Source organism: Pelecanus crispus, chromosome 1 (assembly GCF_030463565.1).
Source record: "Pelecanus crispus isolate bPelCri1 chromosome 1, bPelCri1.pri, whole genome shotgun sequence".
NCBI classification, from domain to species: Eukaryota; Metazoa; Chordata; class Aves; order Pelecaniformes; family Pelecanidae; genus Pelecanus; species Pelecanus crispus.
This window is the reverse complement of record NC_134643.1, coordinates 46,945,359-46,964,133: the sequence shown is the minus strand read 5'-3', so window position 1 is coordinate 46,964,133 and position 18,775 is coordinate 46,945,359. Positions and strand designations below refer to the sequence as shown.

Genomic DNA, 18,775 nt, shown 5'->3' with positions numbered 1-18,775 from the left:
CGATTTCAGGGTCATCTAGGAATTATCACAATATCTGCTCTTCCTTAACAGGACTGTGCTCTGCTACCTCACACATTTTATATAGGATTTCAGTCCGTGGAAAATGAGGATGGAAAACAAATACTCTCCACTCACTAGTATCTTTTCAGCCCCGTATAGCAGCATATAAAGTATAACATTGTGCACTTTCATGCTCTACACACAGATGTTTCCCCACAATTTCTTATCTTGAAAGAGGTATACAAAATAAAGTGCTCTCAGTGCCCTTGGTCAAGCAAAAACCTTCAGCCATCACTCCCACTGCACTACACAATGAACAGATGTCCCTACACCCTTGCCCACGCTAAGATCCAGTGCAATTTATACTTTTAAGCAGAACTGTTTAAATTACACTAGACCAGAAGGAAATAAAATTTCAATAAACTGATTTTAATCCCACCCGTTACTGAAATTCTCATCCATGTAATTTAAACTTTTACTTAAATGTTTACAGAAAGAATGAACATAGGCATTAATAAAATACTCTTTATTCTGGAATCCTGTAATCTTTTCCGTACTTCCATTTACCTGTGTCTTAGTTCTTTATTTTCATGCTTTAGAGTCATTTTACTAATTCAGAAAACAGTACCATAACGTTAGGATTCAGTAGCAAGAAACTGAGTTTTAAACCTTTTCGCTGTAGAATAAGCTCATATACTTTTTCACATCATTAACAATTAGCATAGTGTGAACATAAACTGAAACTCCTTGCTTATAAGCAGCTACAATACAGGGAACCTCAACAAAATCTACAAATTTCAGTCTGCAAGATGTTCAGAACAAGCCAAGCACAGAGCCAAGTTGGTAGATTTAAATATCACACACAGCATGTGATTTCTGGAAACCGTGCATAACAGGGTGGTACCTTGCTTCAAGCTACTGCATCAGAGCCTTTCAAGATATGTATATCATACTCGTCACCATGGTACCTGCAGACCCATACTACCCAGTTTTCCTGCTTAGACAAGACTCCTTCTCCAACACTGTCCCCAAGGAGCACCGAGATCTAGAGCTGCGTAAAGAGCAGCAAACCTTCTCTTTTCCTGCAAAACTAGCTGAATTCCATAGGCACCAAGTCAACAGCTCAGAATTACATTAGGTTGAGCACATATCTTAGTGTCAGGAGAACAAAATGCTACAGGTATTCCTATACAGTCAGGATTTTTTATCATTTTTCAAAAGATTAAAATACCAACTATTAATACTTATTAGTATTACAAGGTAGCAGATTAGGTATGCAGCACACAACCAGGTGAACACCGATATTCCTTGAGGTCTTTCTTCTTTGGGGGATACTTTTCTCACCTCACCAGACACTCTTCCAGCCCCTAAGCAAAGTGGCCTTTAAATATTTTTGAAAAGGATTGCACATATTGATTGAAACTGCAACATTTAGAAAAAAAAAAAAAAAAGAAAGAGCTAACTGTCTCCTAGAGAAGAATTTCCTGCAAAACGTCTCACAGGTTTAATGTACCTCAGCAAATCAGTTTACTTATAAACATCAACTTTTCTATTAATATCCTTACATTATTTTCTTTGTCAAGTGCTAGAAGCAGGCTCTAAATTCCAGAGGACCAACTAGCTTCCTGCTCCCTGGACATTCAATCCTTCCTTTTGCTTTTAACCCTGTATCAGCCAAGTACCTAAGTCCATCATAAATCCAGGGTTCTGCTTTGAATGCATACAACCTACTCATTCAATATTAATCAAAACAGAGTTAGTGAAACACTTTCATGACAAAAACAAGTACAATGCTATAGCAGATCACACTCGAGAAACCATGGCCAACCTGCTCTGGCTAAACAGCACCTAGACATCTAGCAATTCTATGGAAAGAGGGAAGTATATAAAGCAACTTGCATTAAACTTCCCTTCTTTAAGCCCAAACCATCATTTAAAAATAGCCAGACGCCCTTATTGAGGCTCAAGTCATGCTGAACCAACCAATGCAACAGACCTACTAACGATGCGGTTTTGGCTGCCAAGAGCTTGCAATCACATTACGAGCAGAAACGGGGAGAGAGGAAACAGAAGCAGTACCAGACGCAATGACTTGCACAGTAGCTCAGGGCACATCCAGACACACAGCCCCAGGTCCCTTTGGGCGGAGAAGGCTTTCATCTCAGGCTCCGCCTGCCAGCGATACCCTGCAAGCCACATCACCGCAACCGTAACGCTCCATAACGCTAGCTGAAGCTGCACAGCTCTGGTGCAGAGCTGCTTTCAGCAATCCTTCCAAAGCCCAGGAAGAGCATTAACATGTCTGGCAGCAAACGCCAGTGTAGATGGTACTCTAGAGTGATCCAGCTTGGGTTTCGCTTTTTTAGCATGAGGCCAACAGCGTGAGGAACCATTTTCTTTGTGGCCTTTCTCCATACTTAAGTTTTTCATCTTCTAAAAAAAAGTGCATCTTGAGAACTCTCCAGAAGCATGATGTTTATTAAAGAGAAGTACTACCATTTTTAACACACCAAGTGATTTACATACAAGACATGAGTAATGTACTGTGAAATGGAATAGAACATACAGCTATGTCTCTTCACACAAACAGAAAATTTATTCAACTATACTGGTGTTACAAAGAAGCTATAAAGAACTGTTTGTGCTACAAAATGAAAGCTGCTACACATAGAAATGCTATTTTATTTGATTAAATTTTTTCATCATTCTCTTAGTACTTTTTCTTTCAGCAAGCTTTATTTATACAGCCACGCAGCATTTAAATTATTTTTTTGGCACTGGAACCTTAATTCAGATCAAAGTCCTTTTAAAAAGCCTAAGTTTTCTTCTGCTTTAATTATAAAAGTGTAAAAGATCAGAAGCTTAATTACAAATAATTAATTAAAAAAAAAGAAACCTTTCTTCTGCAACTAACATTAATTTCACAAGACCAATCCTCCTTTTCCTCCTGAAAATAAAAAAATAACATTTAACAGTTATCTTGAGTACAACTGAAATTGTTTGAAGAATGAAGCATACACACTGAAGCTTCATGGAATTTATTACAAGGAAATTCTTGTTATAATTCAGGATTTTGCAACAAGGAATACACACCTAGATGCATACCATACCTAGAAGTATCTTCCCAGGAACCGTTCAGTGTTTCTTTTTGGGATGGGAGCTGGCAGGAGGTATGGAAGCTCAAAGAAAGGATGGCAGAACCACAGCAACCTTGCTGGAGACCCACAAACCAAACTTCCAAACAAAGCTTCACAAATTATTTCAGACAGTTGCCCAAGATGATTCACCAATGAAATTCTGGCACCCACAAGGACATCCAGGCCAATACAAAGAGGCTTAATCCAAGGCAAATATTTTTCTTAGTTTAGTGGTATCCAGAGGGCTGGTATATAACACACAAAATATGGCTTCTTAAGATACTGCCTCACTTTTGAGCCTATGCCTCACTTATGAGCCTAATTTCTTCTTTATCTTGCTATTAAAATAATTAAAACAATCAAGACTGTTGCCACACTAAGCAGTCAAATCAAATAAATACAGTATCAAGTACAAGAGAAGGCATGTCAGCACCTTCATCTTCACATAACTGTTGGAAATGAGAGGATATGACAAGGCACAGCGTTCCTTCAAATATATTTTTATTTCAAAAGAAAAAAATCTATTTTTAAAAGTGCATGAAGCATGAAAAAAGTGTATAACAGAAGGCTCGTAACCTACAGAACAACAGCTACAAGTGGATTTGTACACCCACAGAGTCACACTCAAGGCAGCATGGGCTCCTTCCACTTCGGTAAGAAAAATCCCCAGTGTTATTTGGGGTTAGGAAAGCTACTCTAATGGCCAGAGATGACTGCAAACATCTCATCTGAGTTTTCAAACCTGACCGCCATCTCAAAGTGGCCCGGTACTAGTCCACTCAAAGGACCCAGCCAAATATAACTGATCCCAACCCAGGAACGTTGTCAGGTTGTAAAATAAAACCAAGAACATTCCTATGTTACCGTAGTGCTACAATATCACATAAAGGCTAAAAGCACCAACAGGAGCAGCCTGCAGAAGAGAAATGACACAGTACTGAACAGCCAATAAAGGCACAGGCACCCTGTGATTTAAAAAGCAGATTTTTAAGTGTATCACTTAATATGCTGCTTTGCACATTGGTCAGCAAGATCCTCCTGTGCACTCTCAGGCCCACCATCAAAAACACACTCTGAAAATAGAATCATAATATCATTTAGATTGGAAAAGACCTTTCATTGGGTTGGATAATTGAGTCCAACCGCAAACCTAGCACTAATGATGCAACCAAATGATGCAACCAAACCACATGCACACAAGACTCAAGACACCAAAGTCCCAGAAGTGGCTGATTTTCAGAATGAGCTCCCACTTCAAGGTGTCCTGTTAGAGACCTGGAACAAATTAGTCATTTGCAAGGGAAAAAAAAAAAAAAAAAAGTTATTCTGGATTAGGAGTTCTAGTTCTCCCCATGCTGCCTCCAAGATGTTGACCTACTACTCTATAATCCACTGAACTGCACCTTTCATTTCAAAGTGACTACTAAAAGCCTGTCAAATGTATAGACATGAATATGTAAAGAACTTCAATTGGACAACTCATGTCCTCACTTACAGCAGCTTGAACTCTGAGTATGCTAAAACACACCTCAGGGAAACACCCTGGGCTGGAAAGCAGGCACAGAAATCACTACGAGACTCGTGGGTCTAAAACAGAGACCGGACACACACTGAATATTTAGAGTTTAAATGATGATGGGGCAGACCATCTCTGCCTACCTTCCAGAGGCCACTTCAGCACAGCAATTTCTGCCCCCACACACACCCCCACACCCCCCCCGTGGTGCTTGGCTCCTCATGAAGTCTTTCATCTCCTACTGGAATCTAGATGAAGCAATATCAAGGGGCTCCTGGATAAAACCAAACAGTTTGGTGCTGGCTGGGTGGATTTTGGAGCTTGGTTTTAACTGTGATACTCCACAGTAAGGGGCTTGTCTGACCACTATGTATAGACAGGTTTATTTTCATGGCACCAGTGCTAATTCTTAAAGATCTTTATAATGGACAACATCCACTACCCTGGGTTTTTTCTGCCACTAAGTAATTCCGTCACCTTAAGCCACTGCAAACATTAACTTAAGGAGACTATTTTCAGTGGAAGAGTATTTCTTAGTGCTTTACTCAGACACTGGAACTCGTACATGGTGAGTTTTTTTTAATACCAAAGTAAATAACCATTACCAGCTTCAATAGTTACTGAGCAAAACCTAATAGCTATTTTAAAGAGCATCAGCTGAAAAATATTCCCACATAGAAGTTGGAAGCTAGATGCTGTAAAGGCAGTCCTGATGCACCACCATGTTGGGAGCCTACAAAGCTATCAGCCAGGCACTGCCTCCTAAAGAAAAGTATCTGATTCACAGAGAGACATCCAACTCCCAGCTACATTCCCTTGCATCAGAGGGAGAGAAAATTCTCAGAAAAGCAATTAAAAACTAAAGTTGGACTTACTCAGAGCAGGTAGCCAAGCAATTGGAAATGCTATGTACAGAAATGAAATGCTATCCCTAAGTTGAGACTGCAGACAGACACTTGCAGTATACCTATCTTTTATTTAGGTATTTGAGGGTTCAAAGACTGGTTTCCCACCAGAAGGGTGCCCTAAGCATAGAGCCACAGAATCATTTAGGTTGGAAAAGATCTTTAGGATCATCAAGTCCAACCATTAACCTAGCACTGACAAGTCCATCACTAAACCACGTCCTGTAGGACAAGGACTCAACCACTTCCCTGGGCAGCGTGTTCCAATGCTTGACTACCCTTTCAGGGAAGAACCTTTTCCTAATATCCAATCTAAACCTCCCCTGGCACAACTTGAGCCCATTTCCTCTCATCCTATCGCTTGTTACTTGGCAGAAGAGACCACCACCCACCTGGCTACAACCCCCTTTCAGGTAGTTGTAGAGAGCGACAAGGTCTCCCCTCAGCCTCCTCTTCTTCAGACTGAACAACCCCAGTTCCCTCAGCTGCTCCTCATAAGACCTGTGCTCCAGATCCTTCACCAGCTTCATTACCCTTCTTTGGACACACTCCAGCACCTCAATATCTTTTTTGTACTGAGGGGCCCAAAACTGGACACAGTATTCAAGGTGCGGCCTCACCAGTGCCAAGTACAGGGGGATGATCACTTCCCTGCTCCTGCTGGCCACGCTATACAAGCCAGGATGCATTGGCCTTCTTGGCCACCTGGGCACACTGCTGGCTCATGTTCAGCCGGCTGTCAACCAGCACCCCCAGGTCCTTTTCTACCAGGCAGCTTTCCAGCCACTCTTCCCCAAGCCTGTAGCATTGCATGGGGTTGTTGTGACCCAAGTGCAGGACCCAGCACTTAGCCTCATTGAACCTCATACAGCTGGCCTTGGCCCATCAAACCAGCTTGTCCAGATCCCTCTGTAGAGCCTTCCTACCCTCAAGCAGATCAATGCTCCTGCCCAAGGAGTGCAGGTCGTTCTGCAGTGATGATGCGGAAGTGGCACACTGGAGCCTGGTTCCTGGGCCCCGCACCAGTTATTAATTATTACATGTAAAAAGCCATGGAGGTGGGAAGGGAAGACAAGGCAGAGATCTAGGAACCATTTAGGCTGCTGCTGAGTGGGTTTGTTTCCATGACAATTTTGGTCACTGAATCATGACCATGTTTCAAGAGTTCAAGTCCTTTTTTAGGATTTAAGTACACAAATTACCAAGCTGCATGAAAATAGCATCCAGGCACTGGCAGAGACTTTACAGCGATAGTTCTGCTACCAATTACTGTGTTGTTCCTCTGAACTAATACAGGACTAGCTGACTAAAACACATAGGAGTTAAAAAAATCATACAATCCTCTCATTAGCAAAATAGCCTAGAGTAATGTTAAGTTCAGAAAAACCCATCCTGGAAACAGGATGCTAACTAAATTCAGAAAAACCTGTCCTTGCTTGAACCACAGGTCAGAGGTCATAGCAGGCTTTTTTTGGTCTACTGACAGGTCATTGAATAATAGGGGATGCCACAGACCAGTCCAGTCATCTAGCAGTAATGGTCTGTACCATCATGTGGAAAATCCTCGTTCAATTACCTATCAGTCTCTAGCTTCCTGGGCCAGCTGGGACCAGGAGCACTGCTGAGGCAAACATACTTAACTCCTAGAGGGAAAGAAGTGCTCTGAGGCAGTCAACAGTGACCCCTGCAAATAAATTAAGGAGCCTTTGTGGCAGACTAACGGGAAGCCTATCCAGATCTCTGCTGGAAGACAGATGCCAAAAAAGACTTGGTCTCAAATTTTAGGCATCCAACAAAAATCTGCTATTCTATTTACTATAGTGTGGGTATATACACCTACATGTGTTTTTAGAGGTTACCCTGATTTTTAACAGTTTTTGAACCATGAATATGAGCAATTTGAATACACGACTGGGAAAAAAATATCAAAAGAATTAAGATATAAAAGACAAACCAGCTTGTGCTGAAAGCACAGTATTTCCAATAAAACAAACAGCAATTAAAAAGATGAAGAGATGACGGAAAGGAGGGATATGAAGACAGTAAATGAGCATTATTTACCTCCAAATGAAACCTCCCACTATTCTTGAAAAATCTCCTCATGAAGGCAATAAGACAAAGAAGGCTAACAGAGTAATTCACAGTGTCCTAGGGAACGCAAGGATTAGCATTCAAGGAAGCCACTTTTACTTTTTCTCCCTCTCAAAGCTTAACAAGGCCAGGAATGGCTGGGGTGGCAGAGCATCGGAGCACATCGACTAGCCATTCCCGGTTACAAAGGCTGGGGAGCCAAGTTTCATCAGCTTCGAACAGTCCAATTTACTGGTTTTCTCTTTCCTTAAAGTGAAATAGAGATTGACAGATTACTTGATCCTTAGCCACCATCCCAGTCATCCAGCATGCTTCTTTGTTTCACAATAAGCTGTCATATACGAGTAACAGCAACCCTGTGCTAGGCTGATGCATCATCCAAAGGCAGAGCCTGAGCGTACACCGCTGCCTTTGGAGATGCCTGTTAGGAGCCATTCACAGGTCCGCAAGATATTTCAACTGTCCTGAAGTAGCAAACTGAGCAATAGAGTCGACGTGTTAAGTAATATTTAGGGTGTGATTCCAAAAACCAATTTCTTCTGGCTCTTCGAGTTTCATTCAGCAATGGGCTGGCCTTCAGGGAAAAATGGTTTAGTACAGATGGTTTAGTACAGAGTTCTGCGGAGGGTGAAACTGGGAAATAAATTACAGGATTTACACCCTCTCCCTCTTACTGGGGAGGGACTGCCCATGCAAGCAGTAACAGAACTATCTCAAGTCTAGAGGACTATCCTGAGACCGCAGGAATACGACCTACGAACCCTATTTAGAATAAGTGAAATGAAATCCTATCATCATCCTGACTTAAACAACCTGCCCACAGAACAAGCTCCCACTTTAAAGGGAGATAAGGAGCATTTATAAGATCAGTCACCCCAAGCAGTAAAGCACAGGGAGTTCAAAGGCTGCCAAGTCTCAAAGACCAACAATAGGCTTCCGCAATCAAGAGAAATTCCAAACTTAATTTAAAAACCTGAGGGCCGAAGTGTCAGAGAACAAAGAACTTTCAGCATAAGGTATGGGTCTCCAGATAAAAATGCTTCCATCTTCCAAACAACCATTTCGGACAAAAATTAGGGATGAAAAAAACATTGAAGGAAATGGACAGTTTAAAAAGATTGTTTTTTCAAAAAAGACAGTTAAACCAAAAGCTGTGTCAAGCCTATAAAATATTTAGAAATAAAAATGAAAAATCTAACCGTAAACATTGGCCCAGAGAACAGTAAGAATAAGCATCTCTGTCTTCTGATTTAGTCTGCTTCTCCAGCTGTATGTTTGGAGCAACTTTCACCACAGGTTGCCAGCAGGCTTGCATCTACAGCTTCAGCATCAAATATTTCAGCTAAAGAAAGAAATTCCATAAACAAACAGCAAAGTCTGCTTCAGTCAACTTCACAGAGGAAAAAAAAAATCCAAGCAGCCAACAACAACGGAAGGGCAAACTTCCAGATGAGGGAGGCAAAGGAGCTCTAATTCAGCACTCTTGCAGCTATCAGATGGTTAACAAATTGAGATGAGAGACTTCTGAGCAACTTTCACTCTGGCAAACTTAAAGGATTCAGAAGTGCAGCTGGAATACATATGGCAGATACTGGAGAAAGTGGATCATTTGAATTTGTAACTCCATTGTGTGCTGGAAGAGCTTCCTGCAGATGAGGCGCATCCCGTCAGTGACTCAGGGAGACTCTCCGTCTGCTAACAGTCATGAATTTATTCTCTGAACCAGCTACCAGAAGTGACTCAGTTTATGTTAGCGTTATATATGCAACAAGAACCTTAAAATAAAGCCTGTGGGGACATAATTTCTTTTCTGCTTCCAAAAATCTCTACTACAGCATCTCCACTGCAGAAAAAAAACACTATTTTGATGAAACTAAGAATTCACATTTTGATCAAAGTGTTTCATTCAACACAAATGTTTACGTAGAACCACTTTTTAAATCAAAAGCCAAATATATTTTTAGATTACGTTCAGCATTTTAAATGGAACGGCTATCATATTAATAGAATATTATCATGCCAGGTTCATCCTATTTAGATACTATCAGTTACTGGTTCACTTGCACCAGGTACTACAGTACCTGAAAACTACTTGCGCATCTTCTCTGGATTATGTTGTTCTTTATCAACAGGAGGGACAAAAGGAAAACACTACAGAGAAAGTGTACAAGTCCCTGTCTCCGCACTTCTCCCCACCACCAGCCTCACTGCTGGAATTCAGAAGATTGCAGCCACCTGCAAACTGGAGCTACTGAAAGCTACTGGAGAGGTGCACTTGGAGCTGAAAAATTGAGAGTAGATGACAAAAAGGGGCCATAAAAAAAATCACAGATGTAAATTAATAATGAAATATACACACACAACAAGGAGACAGATGGCAAGCAATTTTCCCCAGTGTACTTATACTTGTTCTTCTAGTGCACTTATTTGGGTCACTTGCTAGATTAAATCTCATGTGGCAGACCCAACAGAGGTACTGTTGAATGCGTACAGGCTCGGCCTATTTTTCAATGATGCAAGTCTGACACTACAGGGTGAAGGCATTTATCAGGATTTCTTCAACGCAGTTTGCAATATTGCCCTGCGACTCTCAAACAAGGCTGTTGGATATTTTCTACCATCGGCAAGGCTGCCCCATTCAGGCCTGCTAAATAAAATGCAGCACAAGCTAGAGAAAGTTGGTCAGTGCTACCAAATCTCACGGAAAAGTCCCACACAGAGACAGAGAAATCCGTACGTATTTTCCAGAGTGCCAATTTTGTCAGTGTGCCACAGAGAAAATACATTACTCAAGGCTAAAGCTTTCTACTAATACTCTCCTTAAAATATGCCTTTCTTCTGACATTTGGGAGTAGGAAGGAACACCTCAATGGATGAGTTGCTTTCAACATGTTCGCTGTAGCAACGCATGACCTCAGATACGCAGAGCACTAAATCTTCCACACCCCAGCTATAAACTGACAGTGACCTGTCTTATTTAGCACAGGTCATGTGAAGGACTGCAACTTCAATGCAAGGCACCCACAGGGCAAATTGCCTACTTTTGTGCGGAGGGCTTAAATGGCAGAGAAAAATAATTACGTGGGTGTGTAAGCCTAATTGCAGCAATGGGCTTCCCTCCTGTAATACTGGTAGATATTAGCATGAAACAAGAACTGCATGTGCAGAGATTAGCCCCCCTTAATCTGGCAAGAAGCTGGATTTGACACAGTACAAGAAGTAAGATCTTCAATACAGCCGTAGGAATGGAAATTGCATTTCTCCCTATCCCTTGTTATCAGTTCCAAGATGATATTGCTCAGCAATAAATAAACCTTTATTAACAAGCAATGTGAGTTCACTGTGGCATTAGATCACCAACATCTAAATATTTCCCCCCCTCTTCCCACATTCATCTCTTCTTTCGGGTTACTGCATGCCACATCCAGCTTCAAATAAAACAAATAAGCAAAAAGATGGAAAAAATATATTTATTTGTTCCTAGATGAACAAGGAGTTTTGAGTTGGGGAGAGAATTCCCCTGTAATAATCTACACATGTAACTAGGAAATATCACAGCTGTCTATGAGAATTACAGGAGCAGGGAACAGCGTGGCAAAAGCTTGTGTTTTCTAGGTCCACAGGAAAAAAAAAAAAAAAAAAAAAAGAAAAAAAGCAGTGTTTCTTCTTTACACTGGCTCTCGGGTATAGAGGCTGTCACTTCCATTCAAAGTAATCAATAAGTCAATTGATCAAAAAGATCACATTTGCACTGATTATGTGCGTGCCACATATCTGTCTAGCCTGAAAGAAACAAGTTAGGCAGAATAATGATGAAAAGTAAGAATGTATACATTCCTCAGGCTTTAAATTCATTCAATTTCAGTTTAATTGGGTGAAGGGTGGGAAATAAAATATTGAATCCTTTGATATAGAGTCATAAAGCCCAGACTACAAGCAAGTTTGTTATATCACTGTCCATACAGTCTTTGGTTTGGTGCCGTGCAGCCGCTAAAATATTAAGTTTTACCATTGGGAAATTGATTTTGCTATAAGAAGTTTTTACGATGCTACTTAATCTTACCCAACCTACATAAAAAAAATACAGAAAGCAATTACAGACACCCTTTATATAGTAAGCTTGATCACTATATTAAAAAAAGAACAGTCTGATGTAATTTCAATATAATGGCAAAGGAAGCAGAAAAAAAGCTATGGCAATATGCTGCCCTCCTTAAACAAAACATTGCAGGTTCCCAGCTTAAATGCACAATCTTGATTCACTTAAAGTTAGTAGCATGATCCATCTCCCACATGGAGGGCTGTGTCCTGCAGCTCCAGCATCGACCTCCTTTTCTACTGTTACGTTTCAAGCCAGCTCCTGCGGGGCAGCGAGATTCTGTGATTACAGTTGAAAGAATACTTTGGGTCTGAGAGCCTGCCTCTTTGAATAGATAACCCTTTCTACTTCAACAATTACTAGCATGCAACAGCCATTTCTGCCTTGCTGTGCTGCAGTTGAAAAACATTCTAATTAGATGACCCTGCGTACAGAAATGCCATTAACTGGCTTTCAGAGCACTCTAGTGAATGCCTAAATCTTTGCTACAATGATGAGAAGTACTTTATTTAGTTAGGAGGTAAACAAATAAACAAAGCAGTATTTTAGAACACCTTTTAAACAGTCTGAGATTAGTACTAGCAAAGACAGCGTGTGATTATCTCTTCCACCCTTTCCGAGATGACACTCAAATATCACTATTTTCTAACTGCATTAAAGCACACTCAGGCAAGATCAAGAGTAACCTTGACCTCTGCATCAGTAATACTAGGTAGTACTTCAAATTGCTTTCTATGCCTAGCCAATTTGAACTGGCCTGCAGGACAGCTTATAAGCATGTCCTTAAACAACCCAGTTTTGCCTAAATATCACAACATATGCTCCTCTGGGTTACATAAATACTCCACAACTCCTGCAGTTCTTAACTATAACAAGCGGGTTTAAAATAGCGTCAGTGTGTCAAAATAGTCACTACTTTCTGTTGATCCAACTCAGAGCTTGCATTTCAGGATAACAGCAGATTTTTTTTTTCTTTTACTGTTTGTGAATGAAGTTTTGGAGTGTTAAAATAGGTTTAAGAAAAATCACTGGAGATAATTGGAAGGCTCACAGAAACCTAAAAATACTTAATTGCTTCGCAAGGCTCCAAGTGCATGTAGACGACCTGAAGGACTGAAGCCTGAATCACCACATTCTGCGGCGGACGCTGTTCCCAGCCAGAGACCTGGACCAGGACTAACACTTGGCATTTACTTCAAGTATAATAGGTTTAATAGTAGCAACCCTACTTGCTAGTAGGTGGGGGGGGGGGGTGTCTGTCTGGAAGCAGTGACAGATCTTGAAACACGGCAGGTGCACCGTGCTATGGCATAAGGGAGGAAATTCCCAAGTTTAGTAACTAATTGACTCCAGGACAGAGAGGTTATTTCCCAAGGCAAACGCCTAATCAAAGACATAACTGACCCTTTCACATCCCGTCAGCGTGCCGGGAAGTTCAGCCCATCCAGCAACATTTTTCCGCTCAGGCGCATCCTTTATCCCACCTCCCCGTGTTTCCTCGCCTTCCTCCTCTCACCCAAAAACCTCCGAGGCGCTAACCCTGCTTGACAGCTGCTGCCGTGAACCTGAGCCAGCAAGCCGGGACGCACCTTTCAGGGACGGAGACACAGAGACACACGGAGGCACTCCCGCCCGCGCCCCTCCGCGCCCCGCAAGCGGCGGGACAGCCGGCTGCGGCCACCGGCGGGGACTCCGGAGGCACCGGCGCGGCGCAGGGAGGGCGCGGCGGCCCCGCGGGCAGCTGCCCGCCCGCACCCAGGGGAGACGGTGGCTCGCCACGGAGGAGAGAGGCTGATGAAAAGCTGTCGAAGTCGATGCGTGCTCGCTTTTGGCACGGTTTAATTCCAACGGAGCATGAAACACCCCAGGACGGTTAATGAGTTTAGCCAGGCGTGCTGCTCTCCCTAATACATTTTAATTACGCATCTGGTTTAATTGCGATCAGGATTAAGTCACCGGAAAAGGCACAAAATGGGACTCCCCCCGATGCTAACAGCGCCTTTCAGCAGGCTGCTGAAGGCAGGCACGTTGGGGAGAGGAGCAGGTAGGGAGCCCAGCCCAGCCCAGCCCAGCCCTCCCCGCCGGCGGGGCTCCGCTCCCCGCCGCCGCCCGGAGGAGCCCGGCAGCGCACGGCAACTTCCCGCGCGGGGCTGGGTCCCGGCGGAGCGGGGGAGCGGGAGGCGGCCGGGCACCCCGCCGGCGCCGCGCATGTGGGATCAGCCCCAGGACGGGCGAAGTTAAAGCCGCGGGTCCCTTCCCACGGGGAAGGGCTGGAGGGGACCGAGCCCGCGCGGGAGCTGTCAAAAGCCCCGGGAGCGGCGGGCGCCGCCGCGGCCACCCGGAGCCGAGGAGCCGCCGGGACCTCCCGGCGCCGCCCCCGGTACCCCCGAGGGGGACGGCCGCCGCCCCGCTCCCAGCAGGTGGGCAGCCCCCGCCCGCCCGGCCCCGCCGCCCCCCGCCCTACCTGTCATCGTAGCAGAAGTCGGCGCCCAGGGTGTTGAGGTACAGGGCGAGCCCCAGGGCGCTGCTCAACAACTCCGCGATCATCTCTCCGCCTGCCGCCGCCGCCGCCGCCGCGTTCGCACCGGGGCAGCCCCCCCTGCCCGGCCTCCCGTGCCAGCCCCGCCGCGGCTGCCCCCCGCGCCCCCCGGCACCGCGGGGCGCCGCTCCGCGCTCCGCCGGCGGCCGCAGCCTGACGGCGTCCCCCCCGCGCCTCCGCCGGCCCCTACCCCATGGCAGCGGGGGCGAGCGGCGGAGAGAGCGCGGCGGAGCGGAGCGCGGCGGCTGCCGACCGGCTGCCGACCTCCTGCCTCGGCGCTGCCGCGGCTCCGGCCCCGGCCCGCGCCCCCCTCGCTGCCGAGCCGGGCGCCGCCGCCGAGGCTCTGGGAGCGCCCGCGTGGGGCGCCCCGGGCTCCCACCGCGCCTGCGTGCGGGCCCGCCCCGCGCCCGCCCCTCCGCGCCCGCCACGCCCCGCCCCGCGCCCCCGCCCCGCCCCGCGCCCCGGGCGGCGCTGCGCCCGCGCCCGCACCGGCACCCACACCGCACCGGCACCCACACCCGCACCGGCACCCACACCGCACCGGCACCCACACCCACACCCGCACCCGCACCCGCACCCGCACCCGCCGCTTCGTGCGCAGGGCAGGGCTGTCCCCGCTGCTGCCGCCAGCCTGGACCACACTCTTCTTCAAGGCGGTTTTTTCTTTCCCCTTTTCCCTTTTTTCCTTTCTCCGTTTTCCTTTTCCCCTTTCTCTTTTCTTTCTGACCTCTTTCTTTCCATCTCCTGTCTTTTTTCTTCCTTTTCAGTTTCTTTTTCTTTGTCTTCAGTTTCTTCTTTCTTTTTACTTTCTTCTTTTTACTTTCTTCATTCTTTTTACTTTCTTCATTCTTTTTACTTTCTTCATTCTTTTTACTTTCTTCTCTCTTTTTACTTTATTCATTCTTTTTACTTTATTCATTCTTTTTACTTTCTTTTTCTCTCCTTTCCCCTTCCCCTTTTCTCCATTCCCCTTTTCTTCCCTTTCCCATCTTTCTTTTCCTTCTTTTTCTCTTCCCTGTTCCCCTTTCCCCCCCTTTTCTTCTTTTTACCCCCCCCAGCATAGGTCAGACAGAACCTCATTAGCAGGAAAGAGAGGGCTCGGCCTTTTGGGGATGGGTACCAGAGCAGGAGGCTCCACGCTCCCACTTGCCCCGAGCCTGGTATTTCCCCCACTGTCAGCATGGACATCCATGGGGAGCTCTTAGCTCAGCTTCCAGTTAAAGAAAACCAAAGTGAGCCACTGCAACTTGGCAGAGGGGGGGTGGGAAATGAACACCCCAAAGCAAGGAGTGCTGCAAGCTGAGGCTACCTCAGGGCAGCCCCACAACGGGGTGCTGCCTGCGAGGGCTGAGGGGGGCACAGCCTGAGCTGCACGGTGTGAGCGGGACAAATAAATGGCCCAGGCAGGAAACCCAGCTGTGGGAAACAGTGCACTGAATCCATCTTCAATAATTCATGGGATATAGAGGCATGAAGTTATGGAAAGGGTTTGCGTCCATCAAGCTGCTTGTTTCCTTTTTTAAGAGTTTTAAAAACGTTGCCTCCTTTTTCTGCTAGCCAGCCCTTTCTGTAACTGTTTCCTCATGATTTCCATCAAGTGGCACATCATGCTGTCCCAGAAGAATGGGAGTCTGTACATCAAGCTGTGTCTAATAAATTGGGGAGCTTTTAACAAGTTTTCTTTCTCCCCCATGTGATTATTTAATGCCATTCTTTGCAACCTCAAAATATATTAAGTGCATTAAGACCTCTTTCAAGCAATGCTTAAAGTGCTCCTGTGAAGTCTGCCCCAAGTGTCACAAACATCTCAGCTGCTTTTACTTAGATTCAGGGGGTGTGTTATCACCATCAGTGGCAGTAATTGCAGATATGGGGGGAGGGTACATTTTGTTCAGAATATTAAAGCTTTGAGGGGCCTTATTGAACCCATTAGCAGATCACATTGATCTGGCATTAAACTTTTCAGCCTGAAGCACAGAGCACAGTAACCCAGATTTTAAAGAGTTGGTACGCTTTGTCAGAACAACTGTGATCCTTAATTTCCAACACCGATTCTCAATGTGTTTCTGGATCTAATGCCAAGATCCCGATCATCATGACTTAGTCCTTCCTGCTGCAGCGGGATTGCTGAGCTTACACACTAGGTTTGCACAGCTCCTTCTCTGGAACTTCCTAATAAACTCTGCATAAAAAGCAGTATAATTGCTGCTGAGTCACGGTGGCAGAAGTCTCTTGTTCTCCATCAAGAGCACATGGATTTTTTTCTTCAAAGAGGCAGAACTACTGGCTGGAGTAGATGAGGGCTGGCAGGAAAGCTTTAGAAACAAAACAAATCCTCCGGGGAAAAAGTTTAACACAGCCTGATGCCAACTAATAAAACTGAACATCAAGAAAGGGTGGGATGAAACGTGCAGACTGTGCAGAGAGTGCCTGCTCCGCTGGACGTTCCCAGGGCTCCAGGGTGGCTGGAGGTAGCATTAGGGCTCCACCAGCCTAAAACCAAGTGGATTTAGCTGCACTCACAAGAGTCTACAAAGTCTGCATCTTGTAGAAACATTTCTTCCTATAAAGGAAGGGTGTGTCCTCCCAACAGCAAGAGCTTTCTCTGATGGAGAAAAGCTGCTTTGTAGAAAGAAACAGATGGCAACATGTGCATGCACCACCCCGCCTGTCAGCTCTGGGACCCCACATGCCAGGCCAAGCTGGGGGCAGCAGGTGGAAAGAGCCAGTGCAGAAAGCTGGAGACAAGTTCAACATATAAATTATTGGTCTTGTTAAGCAAATACCACCACGGAAGAAAACAAGAAGGTAGAAATCAAAGCGTGACAGGGGAATTCCTTCTGTTCCTCAGTTAGTTAAAAGTAATAAATGCACTGGAGTTATGAACGACATTATGTTTTACTATATCATCCGGAGATGTCAGATAACATTCTGACTCACCGCAGATTTACAGTGTGACGTACAGTAATCACAAAGTATCAAAAGAGGCAATTTAGAAGTTCAGATGTGTCACTAAGCAGCCATTTCCAAAATAACCTTCACTTCCAGAACGTCATTGTCACAGACTCCGGTATCAGGGAAAAGGGAAGAGGTGGACGGTTGTAACAACACACAATAATAACAGTAATTGTAAAGATAACTAGTGTTATGCGGTCTAACATCTCATCTATTGTGTAGCTTAGTGGAGAAATTCACGTGCTTTATTGCAAATATGGCAATCAAAAGTGATCTGCTTTAATAGCAGCCTGGAAATTTCTTCATTAAAGACATTATAGACTCTGAGTCACTGTGCTACAATATACTTCACCTAAACTGTGCCTGAAAGATTAAGTTGTGGCACAGCATGTAGAAATACTTGTCTGTCACAGTGACAGATTTGGTTAACCGGTCACTGACTATGAGACCTTAAATGTCAGGATAATGCATGTTGTGCAGATCCCTCAACAGATTAGATTAGACACCTCAATTTCTATACACTGGGTTCATTTGCTGGAGCTTGTAGAAAATATTTGTGCCAACTTCCTCAAAGCATCTGAGAAGAGAAAGGCTAACCCCCAGAAAGCTGATGGGATTTTTTATTAGAATGAGGTAACTGGATATTAAATGTTACTATAGGAATAATCAAGTGGGATTTATTAATTTTTTACCAGTTCTTACACTTAGATACCATCAAAATAAATGTCATAACATATTGTGCATAATTTTGAACACCCTAAATGACATCCAAAGATGTGCCTTAATGAGCCTCAGAAATGTAAACTTTGGTGCATTTCAAAACACCCACACAGTTGCTGTTGTTAGCAGTCAAGCATAAGCTGGTGTTACCTAAGGAAGGAAATCAAGTTAGTTGAATACGTACATGAACAAGTGACCCTACTTTATTGAAAGTGGGGAAAGTGGGGTAGAGAAGAATGTTTTAGCCAAGCGCCTTTTTCAGAATTACTTCTGATTCGTAGAGGTAAAGTTGTTTGATTTTGTCAACTAGGATCGAAGCTGTTGTTTTCCTATCACGCTGACAAGATCGTATTCATTCTCAGAGACCAGCATTTCTGCTTTCTTTAAGAAATTGCTTTTTTTTCTTTTGCTAGTGCTATGATAATAATAACATCAGCAACGACAACCAAAGTAAAAATAAGTTGCAACTGCAAAACAGCAGAATCTCATGGAAATCTGCATGAAATAGGACAGTAAAAACTAAACACATGCAGAAAAACCAAGCACATGCAGGACTTGCATCAGTACTTGGAAAAGATTTTAACTGAACACATTTCCTAAGGAAGTACATTTCCAGGAGGCACTAGTTCCTACTTTAGATCAGTCAGTGGAGCTAGAGTATTGCTGCAGAGCTGGGGAGAGAGACACAGAGAGAGAGAGAGAAAACCAATGCACTTTTAGCTTGACCTAATCTAATTATTCAGACTTTGTCTAGGAAGAAAAAAGATAGTTATAGGAAAGTTTCTTGTATGCACAAAACACGCAAGAGAAGTT

The 18,775-nt window shown here is 44.4% G+C and overlaps 1 protein-coding gene across 1 annotated transcript in view; it reads right to left on the bottom strand.

The window, feature by feature from the left end:
* Positions 1 to 14,295, bottom strand: part of TMTC2 (transmembrane O-mannosyltransferase targeting cadherins 2) — a 259,966-nt gene extending 245,671 nt beyond the window's left edge. Inside the window, exon 1 of the mRNA XM_075725112.1 lies at positions 14,213 to 14,295. Within this exon, the coding sequence (XP_075581227.1) occupies positions 14,213 to 14,295 (83 nt within the window). The remainder of the gene's footprint in view (positions 1 to 14,212) is intronic.
* Between the last annotated feature and the right edge of the window lie 4,480 nt (positions 14,296 to 18,775).